The sequence below is a fragment of the Anolis sagrei genome, chromosome 8 (genome assembly GCF_037176765.1).
Source record: "Anolis sagrei isolate rAnoSag1 chromosome 8, rAnoSag1.mat, whole genome shotgun sequence".
Taxonomy (NCBI): Eukaryota; Metazoa; Chordata; class Lepidosauria; order Squamata; family Dactyloidae; genus Anolis; species Anolis sagrei.
In genome coordinates, this window is record NC_090028.1 from 9,760,545 (window position 1) to 9,784,365 (window position 23,821).

General features: G+C 41.5%; 1 protein-coding gene across 1 annotated transcript in view; it reads right to left on the bottom strand.

Annotated features, from left to right (window-relative positions):
- Positions 1-23,821, bottom strand: part of DUS2 (dihydrouridine synthase 2) — a 92,937-nt gene that overhangs the window by 66,225 nt on the left and 2,891 nt on the right. Inside the window, exons 2-6 of the mRNA XM_060788062.2 lie at positions 22,965-23,099; positions 22,247-22,292; positions 17,125-17,216; positions 14,284-14,327; positions 11,422-11,482 (exon numbers count right to left, since the gene is read on the bottom strand). Coding sequence (XP_060644045.2) covers positions 11,422-11,482; positions 14,284-14,327; positions 17,125-17,216; positions 22,247-22,292; positions 22,965-23,099 — 378 coding nt within the window. The remainder of the gene's footprint in view (positions 1-11,421; positions 11,483-14,283; positions 14,328-17,124; positions 17,217-22,246; positions 22,293-22,964; positions 23,100-23,821) is intronic.

Sequence of the window (23,821 nt, forward strand, 5' to 3'; positions counted from 1 at the left end):
AGGCCCTGCTCTCGGCCTCACCTTTATCACAAGTGAGACTGTTGGGGGACGAGGGACAGGGCCTTCTCGGTGGTGGCCCCTCGCCTGTGGAATACACTTCCCGGGGAGATTAGGTCATCAACATCCCTCCTCTCCTTCAGAAGGAAGTTAAAAACCTGGATGTGGGACCAGGCCTTCGGGTAAGCTGGCAGTTGGACAAAAGACAATGACGACCAGAGTAGGAAAGGACAATGACGATGCTAGACGGATCATGGATTTATGAATCGACGAACATTGGCCACAATATGATTTTATTGCTGCGACTGTATTGTTTGATTGTTTCAATTAGTTATCACTGTTGATGATATATTGTAATTTGTATGTTGTATTTTATGAATTGTCAGGCTTCGAATTGTGCCTTTTGTAAGCCGCCCTGAGTCCCCCCCTAGGGGGTTGAGAAGGGCGGGGTAGAAGCACCCCAAATAAATAAATAAATAAATTTATCTCACATTTAGCAGCAACTTCCCGTCGCACATCGGGGGGGGGGGGGGGAGTGCCAACTAGCTTGTAGAGTTTATCAACCGGTGTAGGTTTAAGACATCCTGTGATTATTCTGCATGTTTGAGGGTGCTATTCTGTGACTTACAGCATTTAAATACCTTGATGGCACCAGAACTCATTTGATGTGGAAGACTGCCAAGGAATACCAAGTGCAGCAGCCTATATTCGGGAGGAGGGTAACGTCAAACTCCCCCGGAGTAATTCTTCCCACAGAAAACCCTATGAAATTCATACGGCTGGCATACATTAGAAGACAAATTGAAGGAATATACCTTTTAATATTATTTTATGACTTCCGTCAACAGGTACAATTACTGCAGTTTGACACTACTGTAACTGCCATGGCACAATGCCATGGAATTTGGAGAGTTTTAGTCTGACAAGGTATTTACTCTGCCAAAGGGCCCTGGTGCTCACTAAAACTACAAATCCCAGGACTTCTTAGTACTAAGCCATGACAGTCAAAGTGGTGTCTATGCCAGTGGTTCTCAACCTGTGGGTCCCCAGGTGTTTTGGCCTACAACTCCCAGAAATCCCAGCCAGTTTACCAGCTATTAGGATTTCTGGAAGTTGAAGGCCAAAACATTTGGGAACCCACAGGTTGAGAACCACTGGTCTATGCATTAATTCTACAGTGTAGGCGAACCATTGAAGATGGTGTTTTCCATTTGTGTAATGCTAGCATCTGTACATTATAAACCAAAGATTCCAGCTAGGTTTATGAGGCTTCTGCAATGGGCTTAATCTTAATATAACATACTAGCCGTCCCCTGCCACGCATTGCTGTGGCCCAGTCTGTATATATGTGTTTTGTGTGTGTGTATATGTGTGTATATATTTGTGTATCTGTGTATATATGTGTGTTTGCATGTGTGTGTGTGCATATGTGTTTGTGTAGATGTGTATATATGTGTGTGTATATATTTGTGTGTTTATATGTATATATGTATATTGTGTATATGTGTGTGCTTGCCTATATGTATATTTGTGTTTATATATGTATGTAAGTGTGCATGTGTATATGTATATATGTGTGTGTATGTAGATGTATGTGTGTGTGTATTTGTGTGTGCTTGGGTGTGTATATATATATATATATGTATGTATATGTATGTGTGCATGTATATATGTATATGAGTGTATGTGTATGTGTATATATATATATATATATATATATATATATATATATATATGTGTGTGTGTGTGGGGGGGGGGGGCGGTGGCGCAGTGGGTTAAAGCACTGAGCTGCTGAGCTTGTTGACCAAAAGGTCGCAGGTTCGATTCCAGGGAGCGGCGTGAGCTTCCGCTGTCAGCCCTAGCTTCTGGCAACCTAGCAGTTCGAAAACATGCAAATGTGAGTAGATCAATAGGTACCGCTCCAGCAGGAAGGTAACGGCGCTCCATGCGGTCATGCTGGCCACATGACCTTGGAGGTGTCTCTGGACAATGCTGGCTCTTCGGCTTAGAAATGGAGATGAGCACCACACCCCAGAGTCGGACATGACTGGACTTAATGTCAGGGGAAAACCTTTACCTTTACCTATGTGTGTGTGGTGCATTTTTGGGGTTTTTAAATCCGTTCTCCTGGCAGTGTGGAAGGGGTGACTTTGGGTGCATCTACGCTGTAGATTTAATAAAGGAGGATGAAGCTGGCGAGGGGAGGAGAAAAAGGAAGGAAAGGGAGGAAAGGGAGGAAGGGAAGGGAGGGAAGGAAAGGAAAGAGAGGGAAGGAAAGAAAGGAAGGGAGGGAGGAGGGAGGGAGAAAAGGAAAGGAAGGGAGGAAGGAGGGGAAGGGAGGGAGGGAAAGAAGTAAAGGAAGGAGAAGGAAGGAAAGTAGAAAAAGGGAGGAAGGGAGGGGGTTAGACTGGATGGCCTTTAGAGCTCCCTTCCAACTGATTGGCCATCTGTTGTGAGGGCTTTGATGCTGTCTTCCTTTACTGCCAAATGAGGTTGGGCTAGATGTTCTTTGGGGCTCCTTTCCAAGCAATGTCAGTTTTGTGTGTCCCTATTACCCCCATTAAGGCAACTTCCTCCTTCCCTTGTGTTGTGGGAGTGTGTGTGTGGGAGACAGAGAGTCAGAGTGTGTGCACAGAGTGTGGCCCACCTCCCTCTTTCTTCCTTTCCTCCCCAATCTCCCTCCTCCTCCTCCTCCTCCTTCTCCTCAGCCTCGGCCCTTTCATCCCTTGCCTTAGTGTTAGTTTGGGGCCGAGAGACATGCAGGGAGCAGCAACCATTGCCGCTGCTGCTTTGGAACCCTCATTCCGTGTCCTCAGCGTGAGGGGGAGGCGGGCAGGGGAGGTGTGTTGTCTTCTTCCTTTTTTGAAATTAAAGCACCGAGATTGTGGCGCAGCTGGCTGAGTGTCAGCTGCATTAAGATCACTCTGACCAAAAAGGTCATGAGTTCGAAGCCAGCCTGGGTTGGAGTGGGTTTCCAACCAATTTTGTGTAGCCTGTTGTCGACCTTTGCAACCCGAAAGACAGTTGCATCTGTCAAGTAGGAAAATAAGATACCACTTTAAAGTGTGGGGAGGCTAAATTAACTGATTTATGAGACCATAAGGAAGACTCCAGCAAAGCATTCCGGCGGGGAAGCATGCGGGGAATGCGGAAGTGCTTCATCAGCGTCGCAGATGGACGATGAAAGCGACAGCTCCCCTGGTGGCTAGAAAAAGTTAAATAGCCTCTGTGTATGTCTGTATATGTTTGTATGTCAAAAATTGGCATTGAATGTTTGCCATATATGTGTACACTGTAATCCGCCCTGAGTCCCCTGCGGGGTGAGGAGAAGGGCGGAATATAAAAGCTGTAAATAAATAAATAAATAAATAAATAAGGTGTTTTGTGGGTTTTTTCAGTGATGGTCACTTCTTGGATTGTGAGGAATTTTGTTGCCAAATTTGGGATCATTTGGCCTCGCAGTTTTTTTTGTTTTTAAGGTACTCGTTATGGACAGAGCATATATATATATATATATATATAATTCAAGCTCAAAACAGTACCCAATAACCTATGGTGAGAACTGTCGTTGGATTGTGGGGAGTTTTGTTGCCAAATTTGGGGTCATTTGGCCTTGTAGTTTTTTTGTTTTTAAGGTACTCATTACAGACAGAGCATTTTTATATATATAGATTATAATTAAAGTTTAAAAGAGTACCCAATAATTAAAGTTTAAAAGAGTACCCAATAACCTATGGTGAGAACTGTCGTAAAACATGGCCAACTGCATAAAATGGGGACTGTAGATTTGATTTCACAGGTCAGAGCTGAATGACAACCCGTTTTTGCCATCAACCTAGCACGATATTCCATTTTCCCTTTTCTATTCCATTCTCGACTATTTTGCAAGGGAGACAAATGTTAAACAGAGGCATTCAAAGCTAACAAAAAATGGTGCTCTTACCATCATCAGCATGCAATGGTCCAAACCAGAGGACCAGAAATCCCATAGGAAGGAGGATGGAGAGGACAATACGATTATACAACATGTTGGCTGTTTGATATGAATGCCCAATGTTGAATAAAGCTACTTTTTAAAGGCTTACACAGGGAAATGTAGGTAGAACAATTAGTCAACAAGTAAGGACATTGTGGAGTTGGTCTGTTTACTTCCGAGTAACTCCCTGTTCTGCAATAAGTACTATTCCATTCAAACTTGGGTTAAAATGGAGCGATAAAGCCAATGAGCACCATCTGGACACAACCAGGAAGAGATTAATTCCCGTGATATGACATTGATACAAGCATTATATTTTGTCATGCATATAGGGATAATCGCCTTGAAAGGTGATGCCGTCAAGGTGATGCATGCCATATGCCAGCAAATATGGAAAACACAAAAATGGCCACCAGACTGGAAAAAATCAACTGACATCCTCATACCAAAAAATGGAAATGCTAAGGACTGCTCAAACTTTCGTACAGTGGCCCTTATTTCTCATGATAATAAGGTAATGCTCAAGATCCTGCAAGGGAGACTCCAGCAAGACATGGAGAGAGAGTTGCCAGATGTACAAACTGGGTTTAGAAAAGGCAGAGGAACGAGAGACCCAATTGCCAATATCCAGATGCTGGGTAATGGAGAAAGGCAGGAAGTTTCAGAAAAACATCTATTTCTGTGTTATTGACTATTCTAAAGCCTTTGGCTGTGTGGATCATAATAAATAGTGGCAAGTTCTCGGTGGTATGGGCATACGAAATCACCTTGTCTCTCTCTCTCCTGAGGAATCTCTATAAGGACCACTGAATATCGAGAAAACAAGAAGTGTTCTTCCAGCAGTCACCAGCTAATCCCTCTCCAGAGCCAGAAATACAGCTTAATGGTGTAACATTAGAAAATGTTGATCATTTCCGCTACCTTGGCAGCCACCTCTACACCAAAATCAACATCGACACTGAAATACAACACCGCCTGAGCTCTGCGAGTGCGGCATTTTTCCGAATGAAGCAGAGAGTGTTTGAGGACCGGGACATCCGTAGGGAGACCAAGGTGCTTGTTTATAAAGCTATTGTCCCCCCAACCCTGCTATATTTTGTTTATTTTATTTACTTATTATTCAAACTTATATGCCGCCACTCCCCTGGGGCTCGGAGCAGCTTACAAGAACAGGCTAAAATCTAACACAATTTAAAACAATTCAAAACAATTTAAAAACAGCAATATCAAAGATCAAAGGCCTGTCGAAACTTGTCTTACATGCCCTGCAGAAAGCTGATAAGTCCCGCAAGGCACAGACTTCAGGTGGTAGAGTATTCCAGAGTGATGGTGTCACTGCTGTAAAGGCTCTACGTCTGGTTGCTGTTAGACGCAAGGTCTTGACATTGGGAATTTCCAACAAATCTTGGTCCTCAGAACGGAGGGATCTCTGGGGTTGGTAGGGGGTGAGGCAGAACGTGGACTGTCTACAGAAGCCACATGCAACTCCTGGAACGATTCCATCGGCGCTGCCTCCGGAAAATCCTGCAAATCTCTTGGGAAGACAGGCGGACAAACATCAGCGTGCTGGAAGAAGCAAAGACCATCAAGCATTGAAGCGATGGTCCTCTGCCATCAACTCCGCTGGACTGGCCACGTTGTCTGGATGCCCGACCACCATCTCCAAAAGAAGTTGCTCTACTTCGAACTCAAGAATGGAAAACGGAATGTTGGAAGGACAGGAAAAGAGATTTAAAGATGGGCTCAAAGCCAATGTTAAAAACTCTGGCATAGACACTGAGAACTGGGAAGCCCTGGCACTTGAGCGCTCCAGCTGGAAGTCAGCTGTGACCAACAGTGCTGTAGAATTTGAAGAGGCACGAATGGAGGGAGAAAGAGAGAAACGTGCCAAGAGGAAGGTGCATCAAGCCAACCCCGACTGGAACCGCCTTCCACTTGGTAATCAATGCCTTCACTGTGGGAGAAGATGCAGATCAAGAATAGGGCTCCACAGTCACCTAAGGACCCACCGCCAGTACACTGATCTTGGAAGACTCTCCTACTCGGACAATGAGGGATCGCCTAAAGAAGGAAGGATTCCTCAGGGATTGGTACGACCGATATGATCATGTCATCTGATATGACTGAGAATTTAGTCCAATCTGCCTTTCTGAAGTTGAATCTTTGTTTACATCAAACTTCCTGAGGCCTTATAGTTGGAACCGTTGGCATACTATTGTTGGCTGTGTGTTTCACTATTTTATCAAGACTGGACATTGCTCTCCTCCCAAGAAGTAAGCGTCTTCTGATTTCCTGGCTACAGTCTGCATCTGCAGTAATCTTTGCCCCCCCCCCCCCCATGACAGACTTTGTATTTCTAGGGGCAAAGATTACTGCAGAGGCAGACTGTAGTCAGGAAATCAGAAGACGCTTACTTCTTGGGAGGAGAGCAATGTCCAGTCTTGATAAAATAGTAAAGAGCAGAGACATCAGACTGGCAACAAAGATCCGCCTAGTCAAAGCCATGGTCTTCCCTGTAGTCACCTACGGATGTGAGAGCTGGACCTTAGGGAAGGCTGAGCGAAGGAAGATCGATGCTTTTGAGCTGTGGTGTTGGAGGAAAGTGCTGAGAGTGCCTTGGACTGCGAGAAGATCCAACCAGTCCATCCTCCAGGAAATAAAGCCCGATTGCTCACTGGAAGGAAAGATACTAGAGACAAAGTTGAAGTACTTTGGCCACATCATGAGGAGACAGCAAAGCCTAGAGAAGACAATTATGCTGGGGAAAGTGGAAGGCAAAAGGAAGAGGGGCCGACCAAGGGCAAGATGGATGGATGGCATCCTTGAAGTGACTGGACTGACCCTGAGGGAGCTGGGGGTGGTGACGGCCGACAGGGAGCTCTGGCGTGGGCTGGTCCATGAGGTCACAAAGAGTCGGAGACGACTGAACGAATGAACAACAACGTGTTTGGTATTGGTGGTCCCACTGATTTAGTGCATTGCTTCACAATGCTGTCACTCACAAATCAAAGGTCTAGGCTATATCCGTGGTGCCATCTCCCACTCTTGTAGGATGGTGGGAGTTAACTATCATGAATGAGTGATAGTTAGTGCAGTTCAGACCAGGAGAGGACAGCCTCTCCATTTTTATCCTCTCGAGCATAACTCTATACGTGGCTATGGCTGTTAAAGTCACCAATTACTACCGCCCTTTGGTGCCTATCAAAGTTCTCAGGGGAGGAGAAACAAAACTCGTTGTTTGAGACACAGAGGTAATTGTGATGTGATTAAGCTCAACTGTTATAACCTCTATATTGTTTTCTTCAGTGTTGTGGGCACTGCTGACTTGGAGGCCTGGTTTTCTTATCTCGGCACAGTTCATAGAGCAGTTGTTCTTTGGCAGACGACATGCCTTCAGTGTTGATTGCCTGAAAAGGTCAGTTGGTTGGTTTGCTTGTCTATATCTATATCTCTATATCTATATCTATAATAATGGTTTGTATGTATGTATGTTTGTATGCGGAGGTGTATGTGGCAGCTTTCTGATTGGCTGCCATGTTCACAGGCCACTGTGACCAGCACGGGTGATGGACCTGGACCAAACTTGGTACACATAACCCGCATGACCCAATTTACATCCTAGTGCAGTTTGGGGGAGGTGGACCACGGATTATGAGATTTGTAGTACTTTAAAATGCTTGGGCACCCACAGACCACTGTGGCCCCCACCAATGACAGATCGAGACCAAACTTGGCACTCAGAGCCCACATGATCCACTCTACATCCTGGTGCGGTTTGGGGCAGGACAGAGCATGGATTATGGGACTTGCAGTACCTTCACTCACTTCTTGAAAGAACTGCGACCTTCATCAATGACCAATAAAGACCAAACTTCACAAACAGAGCCCCGTAACCCACTCTACGTTCTGCTGCAGTTTGGAGGAGGGTGGATCATGGATGATGGGACTTGCAGTACTTTCAGTCACTTCCTGAGATCACTGCAACCCACACCAATGACTGATCAAGAGCAAACTTGACACACAGAGCCCCCATGAGCCACTCGACATCTAGGTGGGGTTTGTGGGCCAATGAATCATGGATGCTGGGACTTGCAGTAGCTTCACCCACTTCCTAAGAGTATTGCAACCCACACCTATGACTGATCACGACCTAACTTGGCACCCTGAGCCTCCATGACCCATTCTACATTTTGGTGCGGTTTGGAAGAGGATGGACCATGGGGCTATACTTCACCTGCACCCACTGGACCCAGCCAACATTGGATCTAGACTAAAGTTGGAGCACAGACAAACACTGCCTTTCTCAAATAACCCGGGCAGCACAGGGTCCCCAAGCTAGTATATAATAAAAGTGAATGTTTGTATGTATGTATGTTTGTATGTATGTAGGTGGCGATGTATGAGGCAGCTTTCTGATTGGCTGCCACTTTCACAAGCCACTGTGACCTGTACAAGCAACAGACCAAACTTGGCACACATAACTCCCATGACCCACTTTATATCCTGATGCGGTTTGGGGGAGGTGGAACGAAGATAATGGGATTTGTAGCACTTTAAAACGCTTGAGTAACCACAGACCCCTACCAATGTGTGTGACTGGGGTGCCCACTTCCACAGACAAGCTCCTGCTTCCACAAACAGATTTAGGCCCCAGTGCTGAGGAGCCACCTAAAGCCCTCTTTCCAATGACAATTCAGGTTATAGCGAGCAGCCATGAACATGTAGCCCAACCCCTGCCAATACCCTCCCCAAACACCATACTGCCCACCATCCAAAGAATGCTTTCATTTTGAAACAATTTCATCCTAGATTTTACATGTTTCCTCCACCACAGACATCTCAGGGTTTCTTACTTTCTCCAACATACAGAGGAGAACTAATCATCAACTTGACATACTGGAGGTGGTTGGGGGATTGGATCCACCTGATGGAAGTTGTAGTTCACCCTGCATCAAGTCAGAGCACCGTGACCCCCACTGACAATGGAGCTCAACCACATTTGGCACACAGAATCCCCATGACCAAAGAAAAATACTGGAGAGGTGGGGGGGGGGGGGGAATCCACCTTGATTTATAGCCATTGTAGGTACTGAGATTTGTAGTTTACCTACTATCAAAGAACACTGCAAACCCCACCGATGATGGACCTGGACCTAACTTGGCACACAGATCCCCCATGATCAACTGAACGTACTAGAGGGATTTGACAGGACTGACCCACCATGGTGAGAGTTGTAACACATCCTGCAACCAGAAAGCATACTGAACCCCACAGATGATGCATCTAGAGCAAACTTGCCCAACATAACAAACATAAGTATTAATTGAATATCAGGGGGTTAACCTAGAATGATGTGCGTTGTAGTATGCCCACAACCCTATGCATTTCTATATAAATAAAAATGTAATGTTCGTTTGTGGGATTAACATAACTCAAAAACCACTGGACGAATTGCCACCGTATTTGGCCACAAGACACCTACTAACCGAAGGAGCGACCATTACTAAAAAAAAATAGTTTTGTCATTTGGGAGTTGTAGTTGCTGGGATTTATAGTTTACCTACAATCAAAGAGCATTCTGAACACCACCAATGATGGAATTGAACCAAACGTGGCACACAGGACTCCCATGACCAACAGAAAAAAAAACTGGGAAGGTTTGGTGAGCACTGACTTTGAGTTCAGGAGTTGTAGTTCACCTACATCCAGAGAGCACTGTGGACTCAAACAATGACGGATCTGGACCAAACTTGGCACGGATATTCCATATGCCCAAATATGAACACAGATACAGTTTGGGGGAAATAAACCTTGACATTTGGGAGTTGTAGTTACTGGGATTTACAGTTCACCTACAATCAAAGAGCATTCTGCACCCCACCAACGATAGAATTGGAGCAAACTTCCCACATAGAACTCCCATGACCAAGAGAAAATACTTAAGGCCACCCAGTCCAACTCCCTTCACCAGGGCAAGAAAACATAAACAAATCCCTCCTGACAAAGAGCCATCCAGCCATAGATATAGATAGATATATATGATTCACACACAAAGATCATAGATTTGAAAGGGACCCCCTAAAGAAGGACAACAATATGTTTCATGTTCCAGAGTAGGCAAATCAGACAATCTACATTAACACCAACAAAGAAACAACAAGAAGTACTGTTTACCCACAAGCATAAAGAAATTACATATATTAGGAACCAACACTTTCTCATTGCTTTATTTTTGAGATCACCAAACTGGGCCACAGCAACGCATGGCAGAGGACTGCTAGTTATAAAATAAAATAAAAATACTTCTAATAACCCGGGCAATGCTGGGTACAAAAGCTAGTAAGTAATAAATTAAACAAATCACACACAAACAACTCATACAATAAATCAGTTGAACAATTAATCATACAGCTTGTTGTAGGTTTTTTCCGGCTATATGGCCATGTTCTAGAGGTAGCCAGATGGACACAGCATATTATGAACCAACCTGGATACAGCGTATTATTTGAGAACACAGAAATGCTGGACCACTCCAATAACCACCATGTCAGACTACACAGAGAAGTCATTGAAATCCACAAGCATGTGGACAACTTCAACAGAAAGGAGGAGACCACGAAAATGAACAAAATCTGGCTACCAGTATTAAAAAACTCTAAAATTACAACAGCAAAACAACAGAGAGGAAACAATCAGGGACAGCTAATCACCTCTCAACAAAAGATTCCCCCAGGCACTGTCAAGCCATCAAATGCTAATCAAGGTGGTCAGTTGAAACATTCACAGACAAGAGCCCTTTGTCCCACCCTGGTCATTCCACAGATATATAAACCCTTTTTCCTTGTTCCAACAGACCTCACTACCTCTGAGGATGCAGGCGAAATGTCAGGAGAGAATGTCTCTAGAACATGGCCATATAGCCTGAAAAAGCCTACAACAACCCAATGATTCCGGCCATGAAAGCCGTCGACAATACAATTAATCATATTTTTTATACATTTCATCTCTACATGCACCACCACCCATGGGACATATATTTATCCTTAATATTAATGATTATTATACTGATCTCTTCTCCAAAATGCTAATATATGCTGATTTGGTTTTATTCCTTTTTCTTTGAAAAATATATATTCTACGAATTCACTCCATATTGCCAGTTTATTGTTTATTGTGATGTTCCATGTCTCCTTGTACCAATAGTCAATTTGGAATTCATATTTTTCTTTCCATGTTCTGGTTATAATTAATCTTAGAGCTGTAACAAAAATATTATTATTTCTTTCTTTTTCTGTTTTAATTTTATATCTCCAAAATTTAGAAGAAGTGCTATTTTTCCAAAAAGAATTTGCAGATTAACGGACAATATGTCATTAATTTCAACTAATATTTGTTTCCAACCCAAGAAGAATTATCGGTAGGAAAATAATGACAAAATCTAACCTACCTTTGTGGAATATTCTTTGGGGCATCCCATGTTGACATCAATGCCAGCCACATCATTTTCTCTGAAATGCAGGAAAATTTCAAAAATGTGCCCCACAGGATCAAAGGCATTTATATACTTCAAAAGTTTATGCTGAGAGCTTTGAAGCAATTGATCGAGGGATGACAGCATTTTCTCAGACAAGACACTAGATTCATAGGATTTATGGGTGAGGATATCTGAGTTGTAACTCAACACCCCTGGAAGGCATCCAGATTGAGGAGAACATTTTCTACTATATAGTTTGGACAGTAAACATTTGTAAACATTGCAAAAGCTTAGTGTGACAGCACGAGAGGCGCCACCTATATGCAGAACTGTAAGTTGCAGGATTTGAACTGTTGTATCATGCATGATTTTGCCTTTTACCCTGCAAATGTATAGTTGGGATGATTGATAGCTGTCAATCAATGTTGTTTGCACCAGTTGAATTGCTCCTCCTGCTCAATTTGACCCCACCTCTTCCTAGAGAGCAGGACAGTGTTTCCTTTTCCATTCCACCATCAAACCTTCTATCAGATGGACGTGAGAGAGAGACTTGGCTCTGAAGCCCTTGATTAAGTTACCTCTCAGCACCAATTGTGAGGTGCTTACCCTTGAGACTTATGCTTCATGTTCAGATCTACCCGGATGACGTTGAGAAGTCTCAAACGCCTTCAAACCAGTTCTTTGGCACCAGAGGAAGGCTTTGTGCCTTCAAAATATAGGCCATTGGAATTGGGGTTGTGATTATTCTAATATTCACAGCCATTGAGAAAGAGGGACCTGGAAAAGCTTCTCAGCTGCAAAACTCCTTGGACCCAAGACAACCAGAGACTAATGTATATTTTCCTTTACCCCTTTGAAACTTCCAGTTTATTGCCTTAAAGGGATAATAACTCTTTGTGAACAATAAAACCTAAATGAGAGCAAGAAGCAATCCCTGGGGAAAAGATGTCATGTCCATGCCTCTTTCACTATGAGTTATAGTCCCCAGGCGCGATGGCACACTTAGGATGATCACTTCCAAGTCACTTGCATACTTAACTTGCCTTCACACAAAAGACACTTTTTGATACCGACTTAGCCTGGCAGCATATTTAAATAAAGAGCCAATTACTTGATAATCTGAAAGGCTGCAATCTCCGTCATAGAGTCATCTGTTAAAATATAAATTGGTCTTAAAAGTGCTGTCAGATTCACTTTTCCTGTTTTCCTTTTCTAAGGACTATATATATTTGCATTCTTACATTTTACTGCTGTACCCCACTTTCAAATTTTTGAATCTAGGCAGCATACAAACAACTTTTTTTTAAAAAAAATAGATAAATGCAAAGAAGCAATGCTTAGTCTAATTAGTACAATATATCTATATATCTATATCTATATAAATGAAAATGTAATGTTCGTTTGTGGGATTAACATAACTCAAAAACCAATTAGCATGATGAATCATTTGAGGGCTTCACTGGGAATAATGGGTCTGAGACTGAGGAGAGTGGTATGGCAAGTTCAGAGGATGGAGAAATGGACTGGACTAAAGTGTGGGATGCTCAGAACGTTTGTAAAGAGCCCACAAGTAGCGACATGTTTGTAGCTTCTGGTTGGCACAATGGGGATCCGGCTGGGTCTTGGGGAGTTATGGGTCTGGATAGAAGCTGGAGTGATTGGAGAGATCAGCAAAGGGCTTCAGTTGAAAGGAGGTCTGGTGGGGCGTTGTCTGATTCCAGTTCTGAGGAAGAATTGGGGCAAGGGGCTTCAGCTGGTAACAGTGTCGGCTGGTTCCAGTTCGGAGGATGATTTGTTAATAATAGTGGGGTTGGGAGATGGGGTTCCTTGCAGTCGGCAAGGTGTTGATGGGTATTCATGTGTCCTTGAGAGCTGTTTGGGAAGACTTCTGTGGACGTAAATTTAAACCGGATTATCCATGGCTATGGGGGTTGGAACTATGGGGCTTTCTCTGGACTGCCTTTGTGTTGATCTTATGCATTAGCTGCTGCGCTGCCATTCTTCGTTTTGGCTCTGTGTATGACCTGGACTGGATTATTGTGTTTGCTGCCTTCTTCTTCCTTGACCCGGATTGGATTCGCTACGACGACTACATCACGTTTGGACTGACTTCGGTAGATGACTTCGGCCTTGCTGTTAGACCCTTCGTATTCACTGACATCCTGCTGTGGATTGGAGTGCCTTTTTTCCCCTGCTGATTTCATAGCTTTAAATTTAAACCGGATTATATTCCTGTTTAATCTGGGTTATTTTCCAGGTCTTGTTTTTTGGGTTAACTGTGGGTAATACTGTGTTTCACACTGAAGAATAAGTGTTTTGAGCTTTTTTGGTTTGTTTTTGGACTTTCTTGGCTGTGAACTAATAAACTTTACTTTTACTAAATACTGGTCTGATGCTTTAAGGGCTCTGTCTCGCAACATATATATTTACATTACATGTAATATTACTAATAATATCACAATATAATGGTATAGTGCAAGATAGTAATATATAATACCGATATTGTACTATGCTAACAATATAATATATTGTATGAAAATATATATTGTAAGCCGCTCTGAGTCTCCTTCGGGGTGAGAAGGGCGGCATATAAATGCCGTAAATAAATAAATAAATAAATAATAAATACCTAAGCTAGTTAGTTTATAACAGACAATATTCTACTCTTATCCACTGCTTTGCTTGATAAAGATACGAATGCTAGTATGAATACTATCAGTTTTGCTCCTAATGAATTTCTGTGAATATATTTCGCAAGACAGAGCTTACAATGGAAGGCCAAGCACATTTTCAGGAGGAGAAGAAATGAAATGCAATAAACGTGGATGGACTTACACAAGTTTGGCTACTGCTAAGGCCCTCTCAGCATCTGCCGTCCCCTGAAAAGCGTAAGAAGAAAAAGGTATAAACAATATGTTGCTGTTCCTTTTGATCTCTGCCTCTCACTTCTTCAGCTTTTGTGCTGCATGTACATCAATGAATAGGAAGTATAATCTAAAAAGAAACATTGAAACATGCTAGAGAACGATACTAAAGAAATAACTATGACAAGTCTCAATATAAACAGAGACGCATAAGCTAATGGGAAACGATATTTTGAAGCAGCTAAATCATCTATAGTATACAATTTGCATTATAGTATAAAATTTGCCCGCCCACTGCTTACTATGTTTGTGTTTTTTGTTTATTGTAATGCTATTTTGTTATTGAATTTTTTACGTAATTTTGATGATGTTGCTTGTTGTTTATGTTTTGGTTTTATCTTGATGTAATATGTTGTTCGGGCTTGGCCCCATGTAAGCTGCTCCAAGTCCCCATTGGGGAGATGGTGGTGGGGTATAAATAAAAAGTATTATTATTATTATTATTATTATTATTATTATCTAATTCATTCTGTTGCAGCACAGGAGAAAACCATGAAAATGAACAAAATCTGGCTATCAGTATTAAAAATCCACCAGAATCAAGAAGCTAAATAAAGAGCAACACTCAAAAAACAGGCGATTCCAGACGGGATTCAATCATGGTCAGCTAATACCTCCCAACAAAGGATTCTCCCAGGCAGCAACCAGCCAGGCTTTGAAACTGCAAGGCTATTCACCGCTAATCAAGGTGGCCGATTGCAACATTCACACTTGCCTCAAGCAGAGAAGCGTACTTTCTATATAATAATAGCCATTGAGTGTCTGTCTATATATGTTGTGTGTCTATTGTATATACATATAATATTTATAACATTATAATGTAATACAATATAATACTAGGTTCTTCTGGGTTTTTTCGGACATTGTGGTTGTTGGAGTGGTCCAGCATTTCTGTGTTCTCAAATAGTGCCTGGGGGGATCTTTTGTTGAGAGGTGATTAGATGTCCCTGATTGTTTCCTCTCTGCTGTTTTGCTGTTGTAATTTTAGAGTTTTTTAATACTGGTAGCCAGATTTTGTTCATTTTTATGGCTCCTCCTTTCTGTTGAAATTGTCCACATGCTTTTGGATTTCAATGGCTTCTCTGTGTAGCCTCACATGGTGGTTGTGAAAGTGGTCCAGCATTTCTGTGTTCTCAAATAAGATGCTGTGTCCAGGCTGGTTCATCAGGTGCTCTGCTATGGCTGACTTCTCTGGTTGACGTAGTCTGCAGTGCCTTTCATGTTCCTTGATTCGTGTCTGGGCAATGCTGCGTTTGGTGGTCCCTATGTAGACTTGTCCACAGCTGCATGGTACATGGTAGACTCCTGCAGAAGTGAGAGGATCCCTCTTGTCCTTTGCTGAACGGAGCATTGGTTGGATTTTCTTGGTGGGTCTGTAGGTGGTTTGTATGTTGTGTTTCCTCACCATGTCAGACTACACAGAGAAGCCATTGAAATCCACAAGCATGTGGACAATTTCAACAGAAAGGAGGAGACCATGAAAATGAACAAAATCTGGCTACCACTCTGAGTCCCCTTCGGGGTGAGAAGGGCGGCATATAAATGCCGCAAATAAATAAATAAATAAATAAACATTCAATGCCTTATTTATTTATTTGTGGCATTTATATGCCGCCCTTCTCACCCCGAAGGGGACTCAGAGTGGCTTACAAGTTATATATACAAACAATATATTATATTATTATAATACAATATCTGTTTTAAATATTGCTATATTGTACTATACCAATTATATTGTAACATTATTAGCAATATTACATGTAATATAAATATATAATAATAGTATCATATTATTATTAATAGTATTATATTGCATTACATTATAATGTTATAAATATTATATGTATATACAATAGACACACAACATATATAGACAGACAGTGGCTATTATTATATAGAAAATACGCTTCTCTGCTTGAGGGAAATATGAATGTTGCAATTGGCCACCTTGATTAGCGTTGAATAGCCTTGCAGCTTCAAAGCCTGGCTGGTTGCTGCCTGGGGGAATCCTTTGTTGGGAGGTATTAGCTGACCATGATTGAATCCCATGTGGAATCCCCTGTTTTTTGAGTGTTGCTCTTTATTTAGCTTCTTGATTCTGGTGGATTTTTAATACTGATAGCCAGATTTTGTTCATTTTCATGGTTTTCTCCTATGTTGGAACAGAATGAATTAGATGATGATGATGATGATGATAATAATAATAATAATCTTTATTTATAACCCCGCCATCATCTCCACGGTGAGGACTTGGAGCAGCTTAGATGGGGTCAAGCCCGAACAACATATTACATCAATATATATTTTCATATACATTTTCCTAGTCTCCAACAGATCTCACAACCTCTGAGGATGGGGGAAACATCAGGAGAGAATGCTTCTGGAACATGGAACATTCAGACTGCAAAAACTCACAGCAACCCAGTAATTACAGCCATGAAAGCCTTCAACAACACACCTTTCATTTGTTGATGGTCTCCCATCCAAGTACTAGCCAGAGGTGACTTGGCTTAGTTTCCAAATCAGACAGAATTAGGGCATTGTACTAGACAACCTATCAAATACTGGTCTGTGCTCCGACATTGCTTCAAGCAGAGATCCTCTAAAAGTAGGACATATGGCCATTCAATTTCTTTCCCAATGAACCTGTATGAAGATCCGCTGGATTTGGCTTTGGGAGCTCAACCCTCCAATTGGACATATTATGCATCCTATTTTCTTGGTAGGAAACCAATTGCAAGTTATTTCTTACCATCTGAAAGACAACACTGTCTTTTTCCTTTTCACAGGTCCTAAACACCACTCTTTCATTGGGAGCAACGAAGTCGACTGTTCCAAGCACTTCTGCAGGACAGAGAAGCAAAGAGGAAATGCATTAAGGGAAGCATGCATGAAGAAAAGTACTGTATATACTCGAGTATAAGCCTAGTTTTTCAGCCGTTTTTATAGGCTGAAAAAGTTCCTCTCGGCTTATACTTGGGTCAATGTTATTTAATATTTTACTCTGTTATTATTATTTTTATTACATGTATTATTTTACTCTATTTATTATTGCATTTATTATTTCACTCATTATTATTACATTTATTATTTTACTCTATTATTACTGTTATTATTACATTTCCATTATTCTACTCTATTATTATTATTATTATTATTATTATTACATTATGTTACTCTATTCTTATTAGAAGGATACATAGGCACATTTATGTTGAAGAAGGTTAGAATCAGAGTTGGACAGTCTTATCTTAAATTAGTGTTATGTAAATATTCAAAAACATTTAACCTTCTGATGCTTCAATTAATGTAAATTTATTGGTATCTGTTTTTATTTTGAAACTGACCAGTAGCTGCTGTATTTCCCACCCTAGGCTTATACTCGGGTCAATACATTTTCCCAGTTTTTGTGGTAAAATTAGGTGCCTTGGTTTATATTGGGGTCAGCTTATATTCGAGTATTTTTCTCCCCGAAAAATCCTATCCTAGTTATATTTTACCTTGTTCACGTCAGTATATTTTCAATTTTAATCTATTACATTTGGCCCGGCCATTTTTAAAATTGTTATGTTTCTATTGATTGTTTTTTGTTTATGTGATTTATATGATTTGTATTTTATTGATTGTTTATTGATGTTGTGTTTATTGATGTTTTGTTTGATGTACTTGGCCTCATGTAAGCCACCCCGAGTCCCTTGGGGAGATGGTAGCGGGGTACAAATAAAGATTATTATTATTATTATTATATACGGTAATTCATATTTTCATTCACAGACTATATAAATTCTAACATCTTCAAAATAAAAATGTTTTGTTGACAGAGTGTTTTAAAAAATGGACATTAGGTTCCCTATTTTCTAATTCAGTTTGCATAATATTTGTTAGATTAGGACAACGACGGTACATTTTGGCACAATTAGATTTCAAAAATAATAACTCGAACGATCTTGAATAGCTTGAGTTTTAATCTTCAGGAAAGAGATATTAATACATCGCGTGATTTTTTGCACCATATAATTTGAGAAAAATAGCCATTTGTTTTATTCTAAATGGGGCCACGGTGGTGCAGCAGATTAAACCGCTAAGCTGTAGAACTTGCTGACTGTAAGATCAATGGTTCGAATCTGCAGGACGGGGTGAGCTCCCGCTGTTAACCCCAGCTTCTGCCAACCTTGTAGTTCGAAAACATTGAAATGTGTGTAGATCAATAGGTACCCCTTCTGCAGGAAAGTAACAGCGCTCCATGCAGTCATGTCAGCCACATGACCTTGGGAGGCATCTATGGACAATGCCGGCTCTTCAGCTTAGAAATGGAGATGAACACCAATCCCCAGAGTCAAACTCAACTAAGCTTAATGTCAAGGGGAAACCTTTACCCTTACTGGCCATTTATTGCTGCTATGGATAAGCAATTTCAGATAGTTTTCCCTGGCTACAAATTATGTAAATTTCCTCCAGGAGATGCCATTCTATTTTCCATCTGTCAACAACAGAACATTATAATGTGATATGTTTTTTAAAAAAAATGTTGAATACTGGAAGAAATGCTCAGAATTTGTCTACAAAGATGTAGGCTATTATTATTAGAAACATAACAAGATGAGTCCACAGCAGACAAGATCACTCTGTTGGCTGTTGTATTGGATCACACGTCGGACACTTCCCAAGTGTCTAGGACTGTGTGATGGATTGGCGAATAATGCATGCAGGTAAGTAGGGTGGCATTTTGCAGCTGACAGATGGTAATTCTGTCAGTGCCAATTGAGTTTAAGTGCAGGCCAAGGTCTTTAGGTATTGTTGTTGTATTCGGGCATTTAATGTTTGCCTTTTATGTTTGGACTTCGCCCTGAGTCCCTTTGGGGAGATAGAGTTGGATATAAATAAAGTTGTTGTTGTTGTTGTTATTATTATTATTTATTTATTATTTATTTATTTCTTGCATTTATTGACCGCCCCTCTCAGCCCGAGGGCGACTCGGGGCGGTGAACAGCAACAAAGAAAGACAGTGTACAGTAAATCACGACAATACAAACCAGACACATACAACATAACATATACTTATACTAAAAATCCGCTTCGTCAAGTCCTGGGGTCATAGCCGAATTTCGTAGTCCTAGTTCATTCCAGTGTCATTCCAAGATACACTCAGTTGAAGGCCTGCTCGAAGAGCCATGTTTTCAGGCCCCTACGAAAGGCCATCAAGGAGGGCGCCTGTCTAACTTCAGCAGGGAGGGTGTTCCACAGCCGGGGGGCCACCACCGAGAAGGCCCGCTCCCTCGTCCCCGCCAGACGTGCCTGTGAGGCAGGCGGGACCGAGAGAAGGGCCTCCCCGGATGATAATTATAATTTGAAACACAACAAGATGAGTCCACAACAGACAAGATCACTCTGCTAGCTGTTGTATTGGATCACACGTCCCAAGCGTGTAGGACTGTGTGATGTGTCGGCGAATGATGCGTGCAGATCCCAGTAAGGTGGCCTTCTGCAGGTAATTTTGTCAGCGCCAATTTCATTTAGGTGCAGGCCAAGGTCTTTAGGCACTGCATCCAGTGTGCTGATCACCACTGGGACCACCTTTACTGGCTTGTGCAAAGTCGTAATATTATTATTATTATTTTTAAAATCACCAGGTTAAATTCCCTTCCTCGTCTAAATAGCCCCTGCACATCTTCACAACATTATTTATTTATTTATTTATTTATTTATTTTCGTACATTTCTATCCCGCCCTTCTCCCCACAAGGGGGGCTCAGGGCGGCCTCACATAGGCATCAACAATGCTAACAACATATATACCATAAGAATTACAATTAAAAAAGTAAAAACATTTTAAAACATTACATGAAACAGGGTCAGTAATTCAATTACTGAATGGAAATAAAAGTGTCCACAGAAACGGAAACTTAAGACAACTTGCCTATTTGACCTCACATATTGCAAAAGAAGGTAACTCCTTAAAATTTTAAATATTTGAATAGCAAAAACCGTCCACACATTACAGGACAAATTGCGGTTTTTGCGCTTTAACTAATTAAGTAATTAAATAGCTATTCACTGAGGTTATAGCAGTGGTTCCTAATCTTTTTTTGACCAGGGATCACTTTGACCAGGGACCACTCTCCAACATTAGTACCAAAAGGGTTATACAGGGTGCAGCAGCATAACTTCCTTTTTTCAAAACTTAATAAAACCCATTGTTTGAATCAGAAAATTTTTATATAATGTAGGCACATACCTAAAGTTTTGTCTTACGTAGTTTTGAAGATCAAATTAGGTAGGTGACGTCCCCCATTCTCCATACACTGAGTAAACTGATTTCTGGCATTTGCCATGACTCTTGACAGCATAGCAGGCGTTATGTTGGCAATTTCTTCCTGGATGTTGGTCTTCCAATCTTGTAGGGTCCTTGGACGGTTCACATAAACACGAGATTTCAAAAAACCCCAGAGAAAAAAATCGCAAGGGGCCAAATCTGGAGAGCGGGCCGGCCACTCCAAATCCCCCCTAATTGGGATGAGGCACTCTGGGAAGTGTTCCCTCAAAACAGCTATCGATGCTCTTGAAGTGTGTGCAGTTGCACCGTCTTGTTGGAACCCAATGTCCCCTAAGTCCAACCCCTCTAGCCGTGGGAAAAAAAATTCCTGTAACATGTTTACATACCGGTCTGAATTCACTGTCACTGCAACTTCATTTTCCTCAAAGAACCAGGGACCAATAATTCCAGCTGAGGAAACTGCACACCACACTCCATTTTAGGTGAATGCAAAGGCCTTGGATGCAATTCTCGAGGATAGTTGTCAGCCCAGTAGCGCATGTTTTGTTTGTTGACAGATCCACACAAATGAAAATGGGCTTCATCAGTAAAAAAAAAATAGCGTCCTCAGGAACGACTTCGAGACGAACTTCACATGCGTTCCTCCGAGAATTGAAGTCACGTTCAGAAAGTTCCTGCACAATTGCCATCTTGTAAGGATGGAAATGAAAATCATCGTGAAGAATTCTCCTCACAGAACGATCGGAAAGTCTGAAGGCAGGCGCATGTTTGCAACATTGAAGCTCTCACTGTCTCAATGTTCTCAGGTCATCTCATGGGCTGAAGGACTCCAGTTCTTTGTCTTATCGCACTTGCAGTTTGTCTGAATGTAGTGACCCACGTCACAATTGATTTCCGGTCCGGGACAGGGGCCATTGGGGCTAAATTAAAGCAATTCCGAAAGGCACACTGGGTTGCAATCACAGAACATCCGCTTGAAAAGTAGGCCTCAACAGCAAAACGCATGATGGCTACTGAACAGTGTCAGGACAAAACTTTATACTCCCGCCTCTCAAACAAGACCACTAGTGCTCCACTACGTCTTCAACCAACTGAATGGCACGCATTTTAAAAAAGGAAGTTATGCTGCTGCACCCTGTAAATCAGTTTTTGGTCAAGTTGCGTTTCAGTTTGGTTATTTGGGATGCTCATTCAGAAAATTGCATTGAATAGACCACATCAGCTCTAGTTTCTGATACAGAACTTATGGCATCCAGTAGTTGCCATCTGCTTACCCACGGAAAACCATATTTAATATGCCTCGGTACTATAAGAGGGTTTCATGAGACCAGTCGCTCTTGTTGTAATGGTGTAGTAATAGTGAGGCTGCAGACCATATTTTTGTTCTTGCGGACCACTAGTGGTCCACAGACCACCGGTTGGGAACCACTGGGTTATAAAGACAGTTACTTACTCCTAAATGTAATCTTGGATACACTTTTCAATAGAAATGACATATAAAATAAATACAGTTGTGGGAAACTACTGACTTCCATAAGGAATCATCTTTAGAAAAAAATAAAAAGGGGGGAAATTACTAATTTAAGTAAGACAATACTTGCCATTCACAATCCTCTTGCATTGAACCATCTTTATGTCAATCAATTCCTGAAAGAAAAACAACGAAGAGTTTAAAAAAATCACACAGAGAGAGCCTGAGACAGAAATGCCACAGAAGATTCTCAAACTGAATTCTAATAAAACAATTCCCACATAAAGCTTTGGATGTGTTGAAATATAACACTGAAACCAAATGTGCTAAATCAGATCTCATTATGCAGGGAATTGGAGAAAATTCACAATTTTGGTGGAAATCTTTCAGTTCTGGTTTTTTTTTTTCTGAAAAATGCAAACCATGGGTTCCCGATACAAAATATGGATGTTCAAATAAAATAAATGTATAGTTGACCAGTAAAACATTTTGAAATGCCTCTCAGGTCACTTGTCATCTACGAGACAAACACAGGTCATGAAACATGGTGTTAATCTGATGAGGAAAAGTCAAAATGTATCACAGCCAACCACAAAGAATACTCTCTTGAGGCCCCTTCTACGCTGCCATATAAAATCCAAATTATCTGCTTTGATAATCTGGATTATATGGCAGTGTAGACTCATAGCAGATAATGTGGATTATATGCTTTGATAATCTATATTACATGGCAGTGTAGAAGGGGCCTATGTGTCTCACTTGGGAAGTTATTAATGCTGGGATATTAATCAGAGAATATGGGATTTTTGAAGATGTGAAAAAAGGAAAATATTTTCATGCCACTTTACCTCACAGTAAACAATATCAGCACCATAATCCAGAGCCAGGAGCCGCATGGGCAGGGTCCCCACCCGCACCATTGGAGCCAATATGGCCTTGTTTTGGAAACAGAGGGAAGTGGTGTTCACTGTCATCTGGATTGCCTGAAAAAACAATAAGAAAAGAACTAAAAATACAATATTTTTACATTTTTGTGTTGAAAAATTGCTGCGGTTCTCTTGAGAACAATAACACAAAGGCCTGGTTTGGATGCTGTGCTAAACCACCACGTTTTAGCTCAAAGGCAATTTGTTTCTAAAGCTGTGCTTACTTCTAAATTCAGTCATCTTCTAGTCCAGGGTGTTGCAACTCAGAGTAAGCTTCACCTTGCTGCCAAACACCACCACACATGAGCTGTAGTTTTATAGTTTATTGAGGAGAAAATCCAAGTCAAAATAAAGAATAAGCATTGCAAAATTCCACAAATTAAGGTTAAAAGCAGAATATAGTTCCGAAGATCTTCAGATAAAAACAGGAGACATAATCCTATTGGCAAAGTTCAAACCAGAGTTCCAGGTACAAGCAATGAAACAATTGCCCCATGAATCACCATGCAAGAAATCCCAAGCGTACAGCTTTCCAGGCTGAGATTATTCCATGAAGCTTTCAGGCTAGTAAGCTACGTTGAACTGACGCTTTCACAGAGTTTCCAAGAGGCCTAAATACCTTTCCAATATCAAAACATTAGGCTCTCAGCATCATAAAAGCACTGCAATGACCTTTCACTGAGCTGGCTTCTCATCTGCTTGCCAGACGCGAACTCCGCCTGACCCGGAGATCAAGGTGAGCTTCCTGGGTCAAGTCACTATTTACATTTTCAGTATCA